Consider the following 17,704-nt stretch of genomic DNA (forward strand, 5'->3'; position numbering starts at 1 on the left):
CTTTCAGTTGCTTGACGAAATGTCTCTTTCATTTGCAACCTTTTGTTGGAAAAGTGTAATTTTTCTTGTTTCCACGAAATGAAAAAACAACTGATGTTTCATCAAGAAATTGCAGATATACTATACTATGCAATGGACTATGACAAATGAGCTAACAAGCATCACACTTGAAGCTTTCTCTGCTTGCTTCCAAGATTTCTAGAAATGTTGGAAATTGTGTATAGATAGCTGAGGGGACTATTTTGCCAGAAGCTAGGATCATTACTTGATGATTGCAATTTTCTATTTTTTTACGAGCTTTGTCCTGGAACTTTTCTGACAAAGGGTGTACATTCTAACTACTACAAACATTTTTATATTTGTACTATGTACTTGGAACATTTGATTATATCCTAGTTATTTTTATTGTTTGGAAATGTTTACATAAATTTCCTGCTGTTTATTTTGTTTACTTTTTTTGCTCTATCCATGGGTTAGACAGTTACGCTTATTTTTTGGACATGAGATATACTTCACTTCTTTTATAATTACATCTATATTGAATTGCTAACAGAAGAAACAATGTTTGAAATGGTACTTTTTAAATTATATACTAGTGTTAAGCTTTCAACAATTGCTCAAGATACAATGTATGCTGTGGTGTGAGTTATGTGGAGGCTATACTTCAGACTAAATCGTCTTTCTTAAGCTGGAATTATTTGTATAAATTATATATAACAAACACCCCTTTTCATACATTTCCAGCATTTCTTTATATTTCTAATGAATGTTTGTTTTTGACTCGATTTACAGGGCTCCTTCAGGATAGAAGCTGTTTCAAAATGGAACAATTCAAAGTTTCTTTGAGGTTATTTAAATTTCTTATGACGTAACTTGAGATTTATAAATTTACATAAAATTATTCATTAAAATGTAAAAGAGCCTATAATAAATATTAAGCATGTGGAGGTGATTATTGAAAAATTCTTGATTTCAGTACATTTAGATAAAAATGCTTGCGAAGCTTGAAATATGCTGATGCTGATGCTGTCTCTGTCATTAATGAAGCAAACCAAGGGCTTTGCATTATACTTAAATCAATAATTTTAGGTTTAGAAAGGTGTGTCGTGATAAGCTGTTGTTAAAATTGAATTTCTCTGTCATTACTCATTTATTTATCACACTATATTTATGTAATATTTGTTAAGCATAATTTATAATTACATTATTTTATTAACATTATTTATTTAATTTACATTATATTATTAATGTAAGTTGATATATATTAATTAATATATATTATTTATCTTAATATGAATAATATGTTTTACTTGGTAATAATTTTAATATAATTTAAAATTTGATTTAATTTGTTAAAATTATAAACGAGGTCAAAACTGGATGAATGTAGGTTGGGGAAAAGCAATGCTTTTATTCAACCAAAAATATTTAATTAAACAAATGTTTTCAACTTGTTTGACAGGTCATCTTCTGGTTGTACCAAAACAAATGTAGAATATAAATTATAAATTCAAACATGCAGCAATTTTTTGAAAAATTAGAACGACAAAAAATAACGTAAAAAAATTAATTTATAATTAATATAAATAATACGGCATATAACATTAATATAATAAAATTTGCTTAATTTTATTATATTAATTTGACATGCTGTAATTGAAAAAAAATATTATGTTAGTAACAATTATTGTATAAGTGATATCATTGGAGATTTTTCTAAGTCTGTAGATAATTTAAAAAAAAACAACTTTAGGGTATGGTTTGATATCTTTTGAATTAATGAAATCCTTTGTGAAATTTGACATTGAAATTAATTAAGTTTAATATATTTTCCATAAAATAGAAATAATTACATTGAAAAACTGAGTGTGTGTGATCAAAAATTAACTTTTTTCGGTCTTTGTTAAAAGAATATTGTTATAGAATAATTTTTTAATATTTAAAATAAATGGATTATATCTCTCTAAGAAATATTTAAAACAAATTAATCGACAATATTGAAAATAAATGCATTAGTTATGCGTGTGTTGCCAAAAATTTTATTACTACTACATACATTTAGAGAATTTAAGAGAAATTAAATGTCACAAAAATATAATATAAGTTATAACTATAGAAAAATTATATATTAGTATCGTGTATTTAATAAGATTTAAAAAAAAAAAAAATTATAATCCAAAAGGCTGTTATCATAAAAATGACTATTGTATTTTATATAAATATTTACTAATCTACTTCGTGACTAAGTTTTATTTCAGATTTCTTAATAGTAATAAAAATATGCATAAGTATTTATTAATTTTTAGATTTTGTGAAACTAGTATGGCATTCTAACTAGTTTTGTATTATAATAATAATTTGGTTAATAATCCGTAACCAATTATAATAATAATTGGTTACGGAGGAATAATCCTCCATAACCAATATCAGGCGTGAAAATTCAAAAACGTAGGTTGGCAAACGCTTTCGATGCCCCTTTTGGGCTCTTCTTCAGGCCAAATTTGCTGTAACTGGATTCTTACAATCAAGTGTTTTTCAAATCAGATCAGATGTTCAAATATGGAAGGCAATCTCGTGCCATTTCAATTGCCTTCCAGATTACCTTCCATATTTGAACATCTAGAAGTAAAGCACGTTCTGATTTGAAAAACATTCAGTTGTAAGAATCCAGTTAGAGCAAATTTGATTTGAAGAAGAGCCCAGGAAGGGCATCGAAAGCATTTGCCAACCTACGTTTTTGAATTTTCACGTCGGATATTGGTTACGGAGGGTACATTTTTTGTTTTTTATGACCCGGTGTGGGAGAAACGTATGGGTTTTTTTTATTTTTAAAAAGTTATAAACAACTTTTTACAATTATATAATTTTATATTTATGTAATTATCAGAAGATTGTGTGAAACTTGATTTAACAACAGATTAATTGCTAAAAGTATCAAGAAAATTATTTCTTTAGAAATGTTTTTAGATGAATTTAATCTAGCATCATCATTACAATCAGAATTTAGATAAAATTCAAAAAATAGAATATAAAATTAAACAGTTAACTGACGTTTAGAATAGTTTATTCTAAATGTCAACTATTAATATATTTTTTGAATTTATAATTATTTTATCATTTTAAAAAATATGTAAAAATTGAGAGAAAAATTTAATTTTAAAATATTTTTTTTCATTTAATTAATTACAATTAAAATTTTCCGATCTTGCTTTTGAGTATTTGTAATATTTTAACATTCTGATGAATTTAAAGTAATCGTTTCTTTAATTCTATTAGATATACAATGTTAGATGTGTGAATGTATGTGTTTCATTCTATTTTATATGTAAAAATTATATTTTTAAATTACTATTTTAATTTGAGTATGTGCATCAGAGTTAATTTAGTTTTTGTTTTACATATAATTTAAAAAATTTGATTTAAATATTACAAAATAAAGAATGAACAATTTATGTATTTACATACAGGGTGTAACATAATACAGTAAACATCTTTAAAGATTTAAACTATTTGAAATACAAGAATGAGTTTGTTGTATAATAATCAGTAATATTTCAAGATTTTATGGATGTTTAAAAATTTTCAATGTGGCTTCTGCCATTTATATGACACACATCCTGTTGAAATTCTAGTTCCTGCCACATATTTCTCACGAACTCCTCATCCACAGAAACAAGGGCATTTCTTATTGTTTCTTTTAGTTGTTGCGCATTCTGCAGCATAGATAGCACATAGACATTCTTTTACAAAGCTTCAAATGCAAAAGTTTAGATGTTATGATCTATGGATCTGGGTATGTAGGCAATGTATCCACTGTATTCAATTCATTATTGTTAGAATGATTCATTCAAAAAATGGCTCTGAGATAATTGGGTGGAGCTTCATCTGGCTGGAATATCACATTGTAAACATCTAGTATGAGGAAGTTCCTTAACATGTTGAGATAGGTAATACTAGTGACAAAAGTCTTCAATGAAAAACAGTCCATAAATCCAAGATCAGCTAACAACACAAAATGCATTGCAATTAGGATTGTTTTGTCATCGTTCGATAATCAAATTAAGTTAGCGTAAGAGTTTTGTGGAATTTTAACACACAGTTTGCTTTTTCTGGACCTATAAAAGTTGTCATTTTCTTTAACACTGCACTTGCACCACCACAGCTCTGTGTACTACAGTCTTGTGGGAAAAAAAACTTGAAGTGTTACTGATTACTTTACAACAAACCTCATTATTTAATTCGAATAGTTCAAACATAATAAATCTTGAAAGTTGTTTACTCTGTTATGATATACCTTGTATATATGCACATATCTTTCTAGTGATTAATGGCCTATGTTTTATGATTTTTCAGTTCACAATAATGTATAAAAATATCAAGAAATAATTATTAATAAATTGTTTCTAAATATCTAATTTGTAACAAATTTTACTGTTTAATTTATAAGGAAAATATTCTATATCAGAATAACTGATATCTGATAATTGTTTATTTCAGCTGGTTCATTGAAAGAGTTTGGACGATTGCTATCGGCAATAGAAGATGAGAGAGACAGAATGGTCAGTTTCGTTAATCATTAGTGTAATATTTCGAGTTTAAAAAATATCAAAGAAAACCAAATGTTATTCTAAAAATTTCCATGTGTATAATTAGGTTAATTACATTAGTAATTTTCAAACTGTTAAATTACAGGTAGATGTGCCACCATCTGTTACAAATTTTAATTCTTAATAAATTTGAATTAAATAAATTATAGTTCTGAAAAAACAGTTGTTTGGGATGGAATTTGACACAACACACAATTATCCATTAAATGCATTGTCATGTACCGGTACATGTACACATTCAGATTTTGAACAGAAGTTGATCCACATATATATTAACTTATTGTTTGGAGTATAATAAGAGCAATAATTTTATTGCATTGTGGTAAAATAATCACTAAATTTTTTTGTACTATTGCTATGTAATATATGCAAATTGGAATATAATATGATTGTTATTTTGTCAATTTGTGTTAATTATTTAACCTGATCTTTGTTCTGTCAGTTACATTAATTTTTCTTTATGTAGTTGTGTACTGAAGTGTATTATATTACATATATTGTGTCTATCTGCTTGTTTTGAGTTTACAAATCTGTTTAGTGATAACTAGTATTTCAGAATGTTATCTGATATATGAAATATCAGTATATAATACATTTATTTTTATTTTCTTCAGTACTCTGGACAGCATGTGGGTGGATGATTCCTACACTGATTGGTCAATCTGTAAATGTTAGAATATTTTACTTTTAGACTGTGTTTTCTTGAAGCCATATATAAGGCCACATAGGCTAGAAAACATTTAGAATTGTATTGTAAAATGTAATACAGCAGTTTTTATATTTATTGAATTCATTAAAATACCGTAACTGCTGTTACGTCATGTCATGTCATCCTGTCTAATTGGAATAATTAAACATAACATTTACAATTAATTTGGACTTAGTAGCAAAAGAAATATTTATTTATATAGAATATAACTAATTTAAGACATTTCAGATGAAATTGTAAGAAGTTAAAAAATTTTCAAATGTTTTCACATTTGAAAATTTACACATATAAACATTAACTTAATATACAGTAAGACCCCGCTTAATGCTGTTTCGGTATTAAGCGGTAGTATTGAAATTCCCCGAGATCGCATGCAGTGTTGGGATCAAGGCGTAATATCAAATTTTAAAGCTTATTATCTGCGGCGGACATTCCGACAACTGATCGATAAAACAGATGGAGCAGATAAACAATCCATTAGAGATTTTTGGAAAAACTAGAATATCATGGATGCTGTAGACAACAACAATCTTTCCTGGAATGAGGTGATCGAGAAATGTTTGAAAGGATTATGGAAGAATGTATGGCCAGAGCTAAGCAAGGATGTTGACACAAGAGAATCCATTGTTGATGACAACGAAATTGTCAAGCTAGCTAATGAAACGGGGTTGGATAATATAAATTCGCAGGCTATTGAAGAATTATTGCAAGTTACAACTGGAGAAAGTTTTTCCAACGACGATCTAAAAGAATTAGTAGAACAACAGGTGCATGAAGATGACGAAATTAGCGTTTCTGAAGATGAGGAACAAAAGGAACTTTCAATGGATTTTCTAAAAAAAGTTTAGCCATTATAACGGAAATTATGGATCAGTTTATACAAAATGATTTCAATTTTGATGAAGTTCAAAGTCAAGACGAAGTGTCATGGATGCATGTCTTGCTATCGACAACTGCTTGCTGAACAAAACAGGAAAATGAAAACGTTAGATGACCTCGTCACCAAGAAACAAAAGATGTTAAATGAGAAGAACCTTCCTCATCACAAACATAACTTCTTTACTTGAACTTTTTTTTTTATTTTCATAAATGTTTTATGAATAAATTTTGATATTAGCAATAAATAAGTCTATAATTAATGTAATAAAAAAGTATTTAACAATAAATGTTACAAAATAAAAAAAACTGATAAATTTTCTTATTCTCTGTTCTGTTTCACGTATCCCCCTTATTTACATGTTAAGATGACCCCGTTTAACTCTGTTTTGTTCAGCGCTCTGTCATCTAGGAACGCATCCCCCACATTAAGCGGGTTCTTACTGTACACATATAAACACTAACTAACTTTAAGTATGTATCTATATATGAATAATTCATCCAGCTTTTATGGATAATTGTTTAGTTAAAAACAAACATTTCTCATGCAAATGTTTTACAAATTAAAGTGTTTCAAAAAGTTTAGACAGACACAAAGAAAAAAAAAACAAATCATAATGAAAAAATAGTTATTGGATATCTATTTTTTCAATTCTGATTTGTTTTTTTTTTACTTTAAGTGAACAAATAAATTACTGCAAAATGCAATTCACTGATCTGTAAAGTAATAAATGAACTAGTTAAATGAGAAAAATTTATGTTAATGGCTGGACTAACATTAAAAAATGTCATTTAAATTTTAATTACTGAGGATGCACTGATAAAATGATCATATTCAAAAAATTAAAGTTTTTATCACAGTTTAACAACAATAATAAAGTTTCTACATTAAAATAATTTTATAAAAGTTGTACATATTTATTTAATGTTTTTATTTTTAATAGTTGGAACATTCCCAAGTGTGTTTCATTGATCCTATAGAATCTTTTCGTAAAGAACAAATTGGAGGAGCAAAAGTGAGTTATTTAAATTACATAATTATTAAAGTCGTTTATCAGTATTAAATCTTTGAATATGATGATAATGTTATTAATAAATTTTTTATCTGCATAGAAAAATATAATCATTAATAATTATGCAAAATTTATAATAATATTTTTTTTATTTTGCATAAAAATTTTCATCAAATCTAAATCTTATTTTATTGAAAAGTCAACATAAAATAAATAAATAACAGTTAAAATCTAACTAGTATCAAGTTCTTTTTAAGTCTTCTAATTTGAGTCTTAACTTGAGACTCGTTAGGTTTTAATTATTTATATTTATACTCTCCAGGATTTAACTGTTTAATGATTTTATGTCAAATAAACAAATACATTAGAAATTTCTCATAATTATGAACAATTAAATACAAGAAATGTTCAGTTATTATAAATGGCAAAGATGATGATATTGTCATATATAAATAAACAACTACTACCCTGTTATACATTAAAGTAAGACACCAACCAATGCCGAATTATCAGGCTAGAAATTATTAATATAGAAATATTAATAATTTTAAGATAATTACCAAATTATCTTAAAATTATTAATATTGCTATAGCCGTTTCTAGTCCGATAATTCGGCATTGGTTGGTGTCATACTTTAATATTGTCATAATTGTCTGACTTCTAGTGTTATAAAAAAAAATATGAAAAAATGATTTCATTAATATCATTAATAGTTTATATAAACTGTGTTCCATTTTAAATTCAAATTAATATAAATTATTTATTTATTTAAATGTGTTCCTTTGGAGAAATTATTCAGGCCCTCTTTTTTACTTGAATTTAGGAAATTTTACTAAGAATGCTTTATTAATATATTGAATTATCTTTAATTACATAACTGTTTATGATAAAATTACTTTGTTATGAAATTAAAAGAAAAAAACATTTTACTAAATCAGCTTAAGTAAATAATTTAAATATTTTAATAAGCACAAAAAAATTATCAGTAAAGACTTTGTTATTGGGATAATTTATCAATAAAATAAAATAATTTCATTATTAGGAAGTGAAAAAGAAATTTGATAAAGAAACTACTAAATTTTGTCAGTCGATGGAACGTCACTTAAATCTTTCAACAAAAAAAACAGAAAGTCAGTTGCAAGAAGTAAGTAATTTATTTTTACAATTAGTTATGTTCTAGTTTATGAATATAAATATATCTTAATAGAGATACATTTCAATTCTGTTTTTAAAAAAGTTGATACTTGACTGCCTCTTTTTTTGTCTTCATTGCTTATATTTTTTCAGAATTCTGTTTCAGATAATAACTATCTCTTTGTTTGCTTATAATGTGTATCTGGATTTCATAACAATTTTTATTAATGATACGCAATATGTTAATGGAACAAATTCTAAATTATTTACTTTTGAAAAAAATTCTGGATGCATTCTTAACATATATCTTGGAGTAATTTAAATATAGCAATACTGTGAACTTTTACAAAAACATTCCATGTAATGGCAGTTACTTCTGTATCAATATTTTATTGTCAAATGTTTAATGATTTCTTCTTCTGGTCATGTTCTCAATAGTATATCATTTCTCATCATATTGTATTTAATCTAACTCCAGATATTAGGTATCTCTGATGATCTGTGTCCACTTTCATAATTAAGTTAAAAAATTTGTCTAAATTACTCTAAGATAATTTTAAATTATAAAAATTAATCTTATGCTTGAACAGGTGAACTGAATTGATTAAGATTTTATGTTTTAACATTAAAATGTATTTCTGTAAGAAAGTTTGTATAGTTCTTAGTGGTCCTTATTTATGCTCTGTTTTTTCCAAAAGTCCTTAAAACTTGTTATTGGAATAGCATGTTTTCCTGATTCAAATATGCTATCAAATGTAATGTGCATCTGAATGTGATTTTCGAGATGTTAAAATCGAAAATTTGGCTTGCAAATGTAATACACACTCTATACTGAAATTGCAGTTACAAAAAATTAATGCGGTTTTTGGAAATTGTTTTATTTTCATGTTTACAGTGTGTCATGTGTCTGCATTTTTGAATGTATTCATTTATGACTCCATTATTAAATACAGAGGATCTACAGACTAATACAAAATCATCATCAAAATTACCATATGATCACTGTTTTAACAGCAAGATTTCATGTTGGTATACACCAACATGAAATTTACTAGATACATAGTATCACATTGATATACCTATATATATAATACCTATATATATGATGAACACAGTAGATAATACTCTCTTTAAACATAGTTTTATAGAAGATTCATCAACTGAGCATCTTTCTCTTGGCTTGCTGTAGTTCAAAAGACTACCAAACCATTCCTGAACCAAAATAGTGAGTGGAATATGCATCATGTCTATATAAATTATGGGGAAGAGTGAAAAGCAAATGATGTGAATGAGGTTACATTAAATCAACTTTGTGCCTGATTCTAATGTGCACATGAATTTTTGAGTCGAGAAAAGGAGCATATTAGAATCAAGAAAACAGTATTTTACTGTGTGAAACTGTTATTTAAATTAATCATTTTTATTTAATAGGCAGATGCTAGTTTGGAATTAGAGCAAAGACATTTTTTTCAAGCATCTCTTGATTATATTATATTATTACAAGAAGTGCAAGAAAGAAAGAAGTTTGAATTTGTTGAAACAGTAAATATTTTAATATTTCTTTCATAAATAATAATTTTAAATTACATAAATTCTTTCTCCAATCTTTAGCTCTTGAGTTTTATGTATGGATGGCTAACATTTTACCACCAAGGTTAGTTTAAATTTTTATAAATTTATAACTTTTATTTCCTTAAAGTTGATGTAAATTTATAAATTACTCAATACCATATGACTTTTTGGAACATTTCATAAATTTAGCCATTAATATATATAATTGCAAGTGGGTTTTTTTAAATATTGTAGGTCATGAAGTTGCAAAAGATTTTAAATCATATTTAACAGATTTACAAATTAGATTACAAAGGGTAAAAATGTTTCTCTTGAGTTACTTTTCTTTTATTTTAAAGTGATTTAAATAATTTATTTTAATTTTTTTGATTATAAAATAACTAATAGAACTTTTAAAATAATTTAACCTTTCACCTTAATTGATACAGTTTAACTTAAATGTAATTAAGTAATTAAATTATTTTCTTCATAGACAAGAGAGAACTTTGTAGCAACTCATGATGAAGCAGAACAATTAAAACAAAAAATGCTTGAGGTAAATTATTCATTACAAATACAAATAATACTTTATTGTATAAAAGATGGAATAATTTTTAGAAATATTTATTTTCAGTTTGATAAAAAAATTTTTATCAATTATCTTACTATATATATTACATTTAAAATTTGTTATTTGCAAAAAAAAAAAAAAAATTGTAAATAGAATTTTTACAGGTTAAAATCTTGATATTTAATAATATAATTTGAAGAATTTTTTATATTAATATTTCTATTAAATTTAAAAGTGATAGATGTATTTGTGTTTTCCTCTATTAATTAAGTAGGTTACCTTATTTCTTCATTCAAGAGACTAAATTTCTCAGTATCAATCCTGGATTAATTTTAATTGAACTAGATTGAAATTCCAGTGCTGTCTGAACAAAAATAGCAATAAACTATAATTATAATAGATTAGCAAGTTATTTAGCTAATGTGCAGACTAGTTATCGTGTATAATCACAGACTGATAATGGTGTATTATATGAATACTGATTTTTGAATATAATTTACTCTATTTCCATGTCAACTTTTTAGAAGTGTAAAACAAAATTTTGCCATTTTTTTTTTGGTTTTTGTATATTTTAAGATTTTGTGTTTTTCAATTATTTTAGAATTTTTATTATAAATTTAGTTTTGTCTTCACTACTTATATATTGTATGTAAATTTACATTTCTATTACATTTCTACTCAATATTTATATTCAGTTTTTGTTTAAAAATGTAGTTGGTTTGATGTGTTTCCTAAATATTTTAGAAGTACAAAAGAGCATACAGAATTGTTTTAATCTGTTAAGTGTTCAAATATATAACCATATACAGGGTGACCATGATTAAAGTTTCCTGTTCAGAGCACACTAGCTTAACCACTAAACAGACTGATACCAAAATTTATATACAGACTATGCAAAGGATGCAGAAAAATATTTTGCAGAAGTTGTTTTGTTTTGCAAGGGACATTGCTTTAGCAGAGGCTGTTTACTGATATAGGGAATGTTTCTCAATATGTGCCCCATTGATCAGGTGTAAAATTATTCATAATATTTAAAATAACAGATTAAAATGTCAGTTTAAGTTTAATGTTTATTATTTACTGTGTTTCATTTCAAGTATTTTCCTGTAAAGTATACCCACTAGTGGAAGTTTTTAAACTGAATTATTATTATTATTTTTTACAAAATTCTTTTCTAAATTCTGTGCGTAGTCAGTATACAAATGTTGGTGTCAATCTATGTATTGGTTACAGACAGTTACAGTGTGCTCTGAAAGAGAAGCCTTAATTATGGGCATTCTATACTTTCCAAATATCTGTTTGTAAATTAAGGGTGATCATGTTAGTATTCACTTACTTTTAGTTGTTTCTTAAGTTTGAGATTTATGAAGTTTATAAATTTAAAATCAATATCATGAATCAGAATTATCAATTTTATTAATAGTTAATTCTTAAAAAATTATTTTTTTCAGAAGCCAGCTGATCCTGGTTCTTTAAATAAAATGTACACTAGACAAGGATATCTATTTCTAATGGAAAAGAGTAAGTAATTATTTATAAATCATAAAATAGTGTGCTAGAAGTAAAAAACTTACTTTGGACTAAAGTATTGGAATGTTTTTAATATTTATCTTTTGATTTTAAAACAAAGTTATGAAAAATAATATTTTCTTACTTAAAGTTTAAGAATTATCATAAATTTCTTAATAATCATATTTTTTTTTTTTTTTAATTTAGAAAAATTGAGCACAACTTGGGCAAAAAATTTTTGTATGTATCAAAAATCAAATAGAAAGTTTACTATGATACCATATTCACAACCAACAGGAAAAATTGTAAGAATTTTATATCGTTAATTTACTAGCAAATATTTATGTATTAAAAATTATATTTTTTATTTTAGACTTCAACTGAAACATTAATACTTAGTGAATGCATTAAGTAAGTTTTACTTTTTCTTTTTAATAAATTATAAATTACATCATGTTATTGAAATTTGTCAAATCACATACTTGAAATATTTTTATATAAGTAATTTCATAAATGTACTTATGAAAGTTATTACAAAGTTTGATATATATTTTAATTACCAGAATCAGCAAAAGTATATACATGATATTTGAATTTCTTTTTAAATTTTGACTGTTCATGATGAGTTTGTTTTTTTTCTTTTTATTACTAATTTCAAATTTTATTTATTTATTTTGGAAGGTTTAAGATTTTGTTTCTCTCATAAAAAGGAGATATAATTTGAAATAATCTTTTAAAATTGAGTAATTGCACATTTTATCAGCAAATTATTTCTTTAGTGATCATATATAAATAATATCCTGATAAAAGTATTTTTGAATTTAAGTATTCAATTTATATATATTAAATAATTGAAAAATAGTTTAAAATTATTAAATCAAAGTTTATAACCTTTTTAGAAAGCATGGATTTTTAATATGTGTTGGGACAATGATGAGGCAGTCCTTTAACTTAGTCTCAGATTAAAATAAAGTTCAGTTCTATATATATTTGTTGACATGTTACCGCTATAGCTCGAAAGCTGTTAATGTGTACATTACATAGCTAATCTTCAGATTAACTAGGTTGATCCATTAACGTGCGGAATCGAGAGTTTTCTGCATTTTACTAGGTAATCTGCACATTAACGGCTTCTGTATCGTTAAAGTTCAAAAGTTTGTTTCTCTCATTTCCTTTCCCTACTACTTCTCGAAGAAGACAGAGCAAAAACTGATGCATGCTCTGCTCTTAGTAAAACAGAGGATGGCTTTTATAAACTTGGTACTAAAACGGGTATTTTAAAACAATTGTATGCAAAATCTGAATTCGGTATTTATAAAGAGAGATTTTTAATGAAAGATGATGTCCCTGCTGTAGAAATATCTTTACGTCAAACAGCAATAAAACAATACCTTGGTACTGGGCAGGGTTTCAGAAAATGTGACTGCAAATCTAAATGTACCACAAATAGGTGTGCTTGTCGCAAAAACCAATTGCTATGTAACTCAAAGTGTCATCAGTCTTTAGATTGCACTAATTAAGTAAGCACAATTTTATCATATGTTTTGCAAATTCATTTCTCTAATTGTAATATTTTAAACCGTTTGATTTTTTGTATTACAGTTTTTTAATTGATTGATAATTGATTCTATCAACTAATTTGTTGATTGTTTGATTGTATTAACTTGATTCTTTAGATATCGAAAATTAAATAAATAATATTATGTTAATTTAAGCGTACAGAAACATTGCTGTTGTTCCAGCAAAGATCTTATTTTCACTTTACTCAGTGCCTAGTAGGTAATGTGCAGATTACCTAGATCATCTGCGCATTATCTAAATAATTTGAAAAATGGAACAATTTTTGAAACTTTATGGATTACCCTAGTTAATCTGGAGATTAGCTAGATAATGTACACATTAATGGCTTTCAAGCTTTAGCGGTAACAGATACATCCATAATTTGGCACCAATAGAACAACAGGTTTCTTACTGTCGAATACAGCCGTGTTCCAATATTTAACAATGTACTGTATGATACAAAAATCGTTATGTTTTAAACAGTGTGATGTAAACAATGTGAAAATTGTTTTCTTTTACATCGAACATTTTCGGCTTCTTTTAGAGGCTCTCGTACAAAAAAACAGTTCTATCGTTCAAACGTTTTCGGCTTCTAAAACATTCAATGTAAAAGAAAACAATTTCCACATCGTTTACATCGCACTGTTTAAATGTAACGATTTTTGTAACAGGTTTCTTTCTGGCTCCTGCAGTCTTTGCGGAGTGTTGCCAGTCCACATACAGTTTACAACATCGATACTCGCTTTAGTTTTGTATTCCCAACAATATGATCAAAACTTTTTGAAATATTTATTTTTAGTACAGTTAAAGAAATGATATCATATACACAACAAATTTTTTTCCAATAATACAATATGAATTGATAATTATTATTATTTTTACAAAATCATTGATTGGATATTGTAATATTTATGAATCTCTTTACCTGTAACTATTTAAAACAAAAAAAAAACTAAATTTTAGCAAATGAAAGTGGCTTTTTTTTTATTAAAAATTTATTATTTTATGATATTAGCAATTGATTTTCAGATTGGTTAGATATTTCAAAAACTTTTAAAGTTATTAACATATTGGGTTGTTCGGAAAGTTCGTAGCGATTTTTAAGAGAAATAAAAGAAATTGTTTTATTACTAAAAATATACTTTTATTCCATTATGTATGCGCCATTGTTTTTAATGACGTGTTGCCATCTATGGGGCAGCTTCATGATACCCTCTTCGTAGAACTTTCTCAGTTTTTCCCACGAAAAACTGATCCACATGGTTTTTGCAAGCTTCCAAAGTATCAAAGTTTTTATCATGAAGGGAATTTTGTAGAGATTGGAACAAATGGTAGTCCGACGGGGCAAGGTCGGGTGAGTAAGGGGGGTGGGGTAAAACATCCCAGCCTAGTTCCAATAATTTTTGGCGTGTTCGTAAAGACGTGTGAGGTATGGCATTATCTTGGTGAAACACAATGCCTTTTCTATTGGCCAGTTCCGGACGTTTTTCTTTAATTGCCATGTTCAGCTTATCCAATTGGGAACAATACTTATCAGAATCAATTGTTTGATTCTGTGGAAGCAGCTCGTAGTACAGGATTCCTTTCCAATCCCACCAGACAGTGAGCATGACCTTCTTTGGATGAAGACCGGCCTTTGGCGTTTTTAATGGTGATTCATTTTTCTTACCCCACGATCGTTTTCGGCTGATGTTGTTATAAATGATCCACTTTTCATCACCTGTCACTAAACGCTTCAGAAAAGGATCATTTTCATTTCGTCTTTCAAGAGAATCACAAATGGAGATGCGATCCAGTAAGTTTTTTTCCGTTAAGTCGTGAGGTATCCAAATGTCATAACGATTCATGTATCCGAGCTTCTTTAGATGTTGAAATACAGTACTGTTTGATGACTTCACTATGTCTGCAATCTCTCGAGTTGTGTAATGAGGGTTTTCATCCAATAATGCTTTGATTTGGTCCTCTTCAATAACAGGAGGTCTTCCTGAGCGAGGAGCATCTTCAAGGCTGAAATTACCCATTTTAAATTTTGCAAACCACTTTCGAACAGTTGATTCTGATACAGCACTCCCACCATAAACATCACATATCTTTTTTGCTGTTTGTACAGCATTTTTGCCTTTACGAAAAAAGAAAAGAAACAAGTGTCGATAATGCACGTTGTTCGCATCCATTTTTGCAATGAGCCAAATTAAACGCTATTTGAATAATCTTAACGGTTTTTTTGTAACTGACGCGTCTCAAGGTCATTTATCGTAATATTCATTGGTTTGTACAATTCTAATCATTTTTGCGTCAATCGGTGTCTCAACTGTTGGCTATCAAAAATCACTACAAACTTTCCGAACAACCCAATATTTTTAAAATTCATTCCACATCACAGCACAACTGGATTCTTATGGATAACATTGTTATATTTTTTACATTATATCTTACTGTGCATAAATATTGTCATCAATTATATTTCATTTTTTACACAAAATATTAAATATGAAATTATTTTTTAATTATTGGGACCTTGAATAAGTTCTTGCTGTTTTTTCGTAAAAATTAATGCTTTATTTAAAAAAAAGTCATACAAAACATGTTGCTGAAAGTATTGTCCATCACTAGCCACTACTTTCTCCCATCGTTCTGGCAGCATTTGAATTCCACGTCGGAAAAATGATACGTCTTTTGAGGCTATCCAAGAATCAACCCAATTTTTGGCATCTTCATAAGAATGGAAGTGCTGCTCAGCCAGGCCATGTGTCATCGATCCGAACAAGTGATAATCGGAAGGGGCAATGTCTGGTGAATACGGCGGGTGGGGTAGGACTTCCCATTTAAGTGTTTCCAAGTAGGTTTTCACCGGTTGTGCAACATGTGGCCGAGCATTGTCATGTTGCAAAATCACTTTGTCATGTCTCTGCTCGTACATTGGCCGTTTTTCTTTTAATGCTTGGCTCAAACACATCAATTGTAGTCGATAGCGATCTCCTGTGATGGTTTCATTTGGTTTGAGCAGCTCATAATAAACTACACCTAGCTGATCCCACCAAATGCAGAGCAGAAGCTTTGAGCCATGGATATTCGGCTTTGCCGATGATGTTGATGCATGGCCAGGCTTACCCCATGATTTTCTACGCTTAGGATTATCGTAGTGAATCCACTTTTCATCCCCAGTCACGATACGATGCAGAAAACCTTTCCTTTTCTGCCGTTGAAGCAGCTGTTCACATGTGAAAAGACGCCGTTCGACGTCTCTCGGCTTCAACTCGTACGGCACCCAATGTCGTTGCTTTTGAATCATTCCTAATCCTTTCAAACGTTTTGAAACTGTTGTATGATCAACTCCTAATGATTCTGCAAGTTCAACTAGCGTCTGACATGAGTCTTCATGAAGTAATGCCTCCAATTCCTCGTCTTCAAACTTTTTCGGTGCGCCAGAACGTTTTTTATCTTCAATGTCAAAATCATTATTTTTGAAGCGTCTAAACCAATCTCTGCATGTTGTTTCCGACAGAGCATGGTCACCGTAAGTCTCAACAAGAATTCTGTATGCTTCAGCTGCAGATTTTTTTTGAATAAAATAGTGCAATAAAATTCCCCGCAAATACTCTTTTTTTGGCACAAAATGCAACATTTTTAACACCACGAGAAAAAAAGTTGTTAACACTTCGGCGAAATGACATATACTGATTTTCAAGGTCGCTTATTGTACTTCCTTACAGATGCGTCACCATCTAAAAATACACGCACACAGTTCTAGTAACGCCCCCTGCTGTAAAACAGCGAGAACTTATTCAAGGTCCCAATATATTAATCTTGGTTTTCTAAAAGAGAAAGTTTTATCAAGTTAATAAAACACTTTTTTATCAAAACAACAGTACTATTATTGTTTTGTTCATGCCTCAAATATTAAAACAAGTTTAAATACTTAGATTAGTTTAACTTTTTTAGTGTGAATATAGTAATAAAATGAAGAATCATCATCACTTAATGAAGACAGACACTACAAATATGAAAGAAAAGTATTTCTATGTTGTCAGTAACGTATAATTAGGTTTATTTGAAAAAATAAACTAACAAAAATTATTAAATAAAAAGTAATTTTGTATGATTTATTATGAATTTATCCTTATAATTAACATTATTTTGGACTTTTTCTAAATTTGCAACACACATAATATA

The 17,704-nt window shown here is 27.7% G+C and overlaps 1 protein-coding gene and 1 long non-coding RNA gene across 2 annotated transcripts in view; both read left to right on the plus strand.

The window, feature by feature from the left end:
- Positions 1-17,704, plus strand: part of LOC136968212 (uncharacterized) — a 208,931-nt gene that overhangs the window by 54,699 nt on the left and 136,528 nt on the right. The window lies entirely within an intron of this gene.
- The window catches only part of LOC136968208 (rho GTPase-activating protein 26-like), a 60,537-nt gene that overhangs the window by 21,193 nt on the left and 21,640 nt on the right, over positions 1-17,704 (plus strand). Inside the window, 10 exon segments of the mRNA XM_067262190.1 lie at positions 4,498-4,559; positions 7,137-7,208; positions 8,249-8,350; positions 9,772-9,882; positions 9,952-9,994; positions 10,147-10,208; positions 10,385-10,447; positions 11,914-11,983; positions 12,179-12,276; positions 12,345-12,382. Of these exon segments, the coding sequence (XP_067118291.1) occupies positions 4,498-4,559; positions 7,137-7,208; positions 8,249-8,350; positions 9,772-9,882; positions 9,952-9,994; positions 10,147-10,208; positions 10,385-10,447; positions 11,914-11,983; positions 12,179-12,276; positions 12,345-12,382 (721 nt within the window).

Source organism: Centruroides vittatus, unplaced genomic scaffold (assembly GCF_030686945.1).
Source record: "Centruroides vittatus isolate TY-2023 unplaced genomic scaffold, ASM3068694v2 contig_1416, whole genome shotgun sequence".
Lineage (NCBI taxonomy): Eukaryota > Metazoa > Arthropoda > Arachnida > Scorpiones > Buthidae > Centruroides > Centruroides vittatus.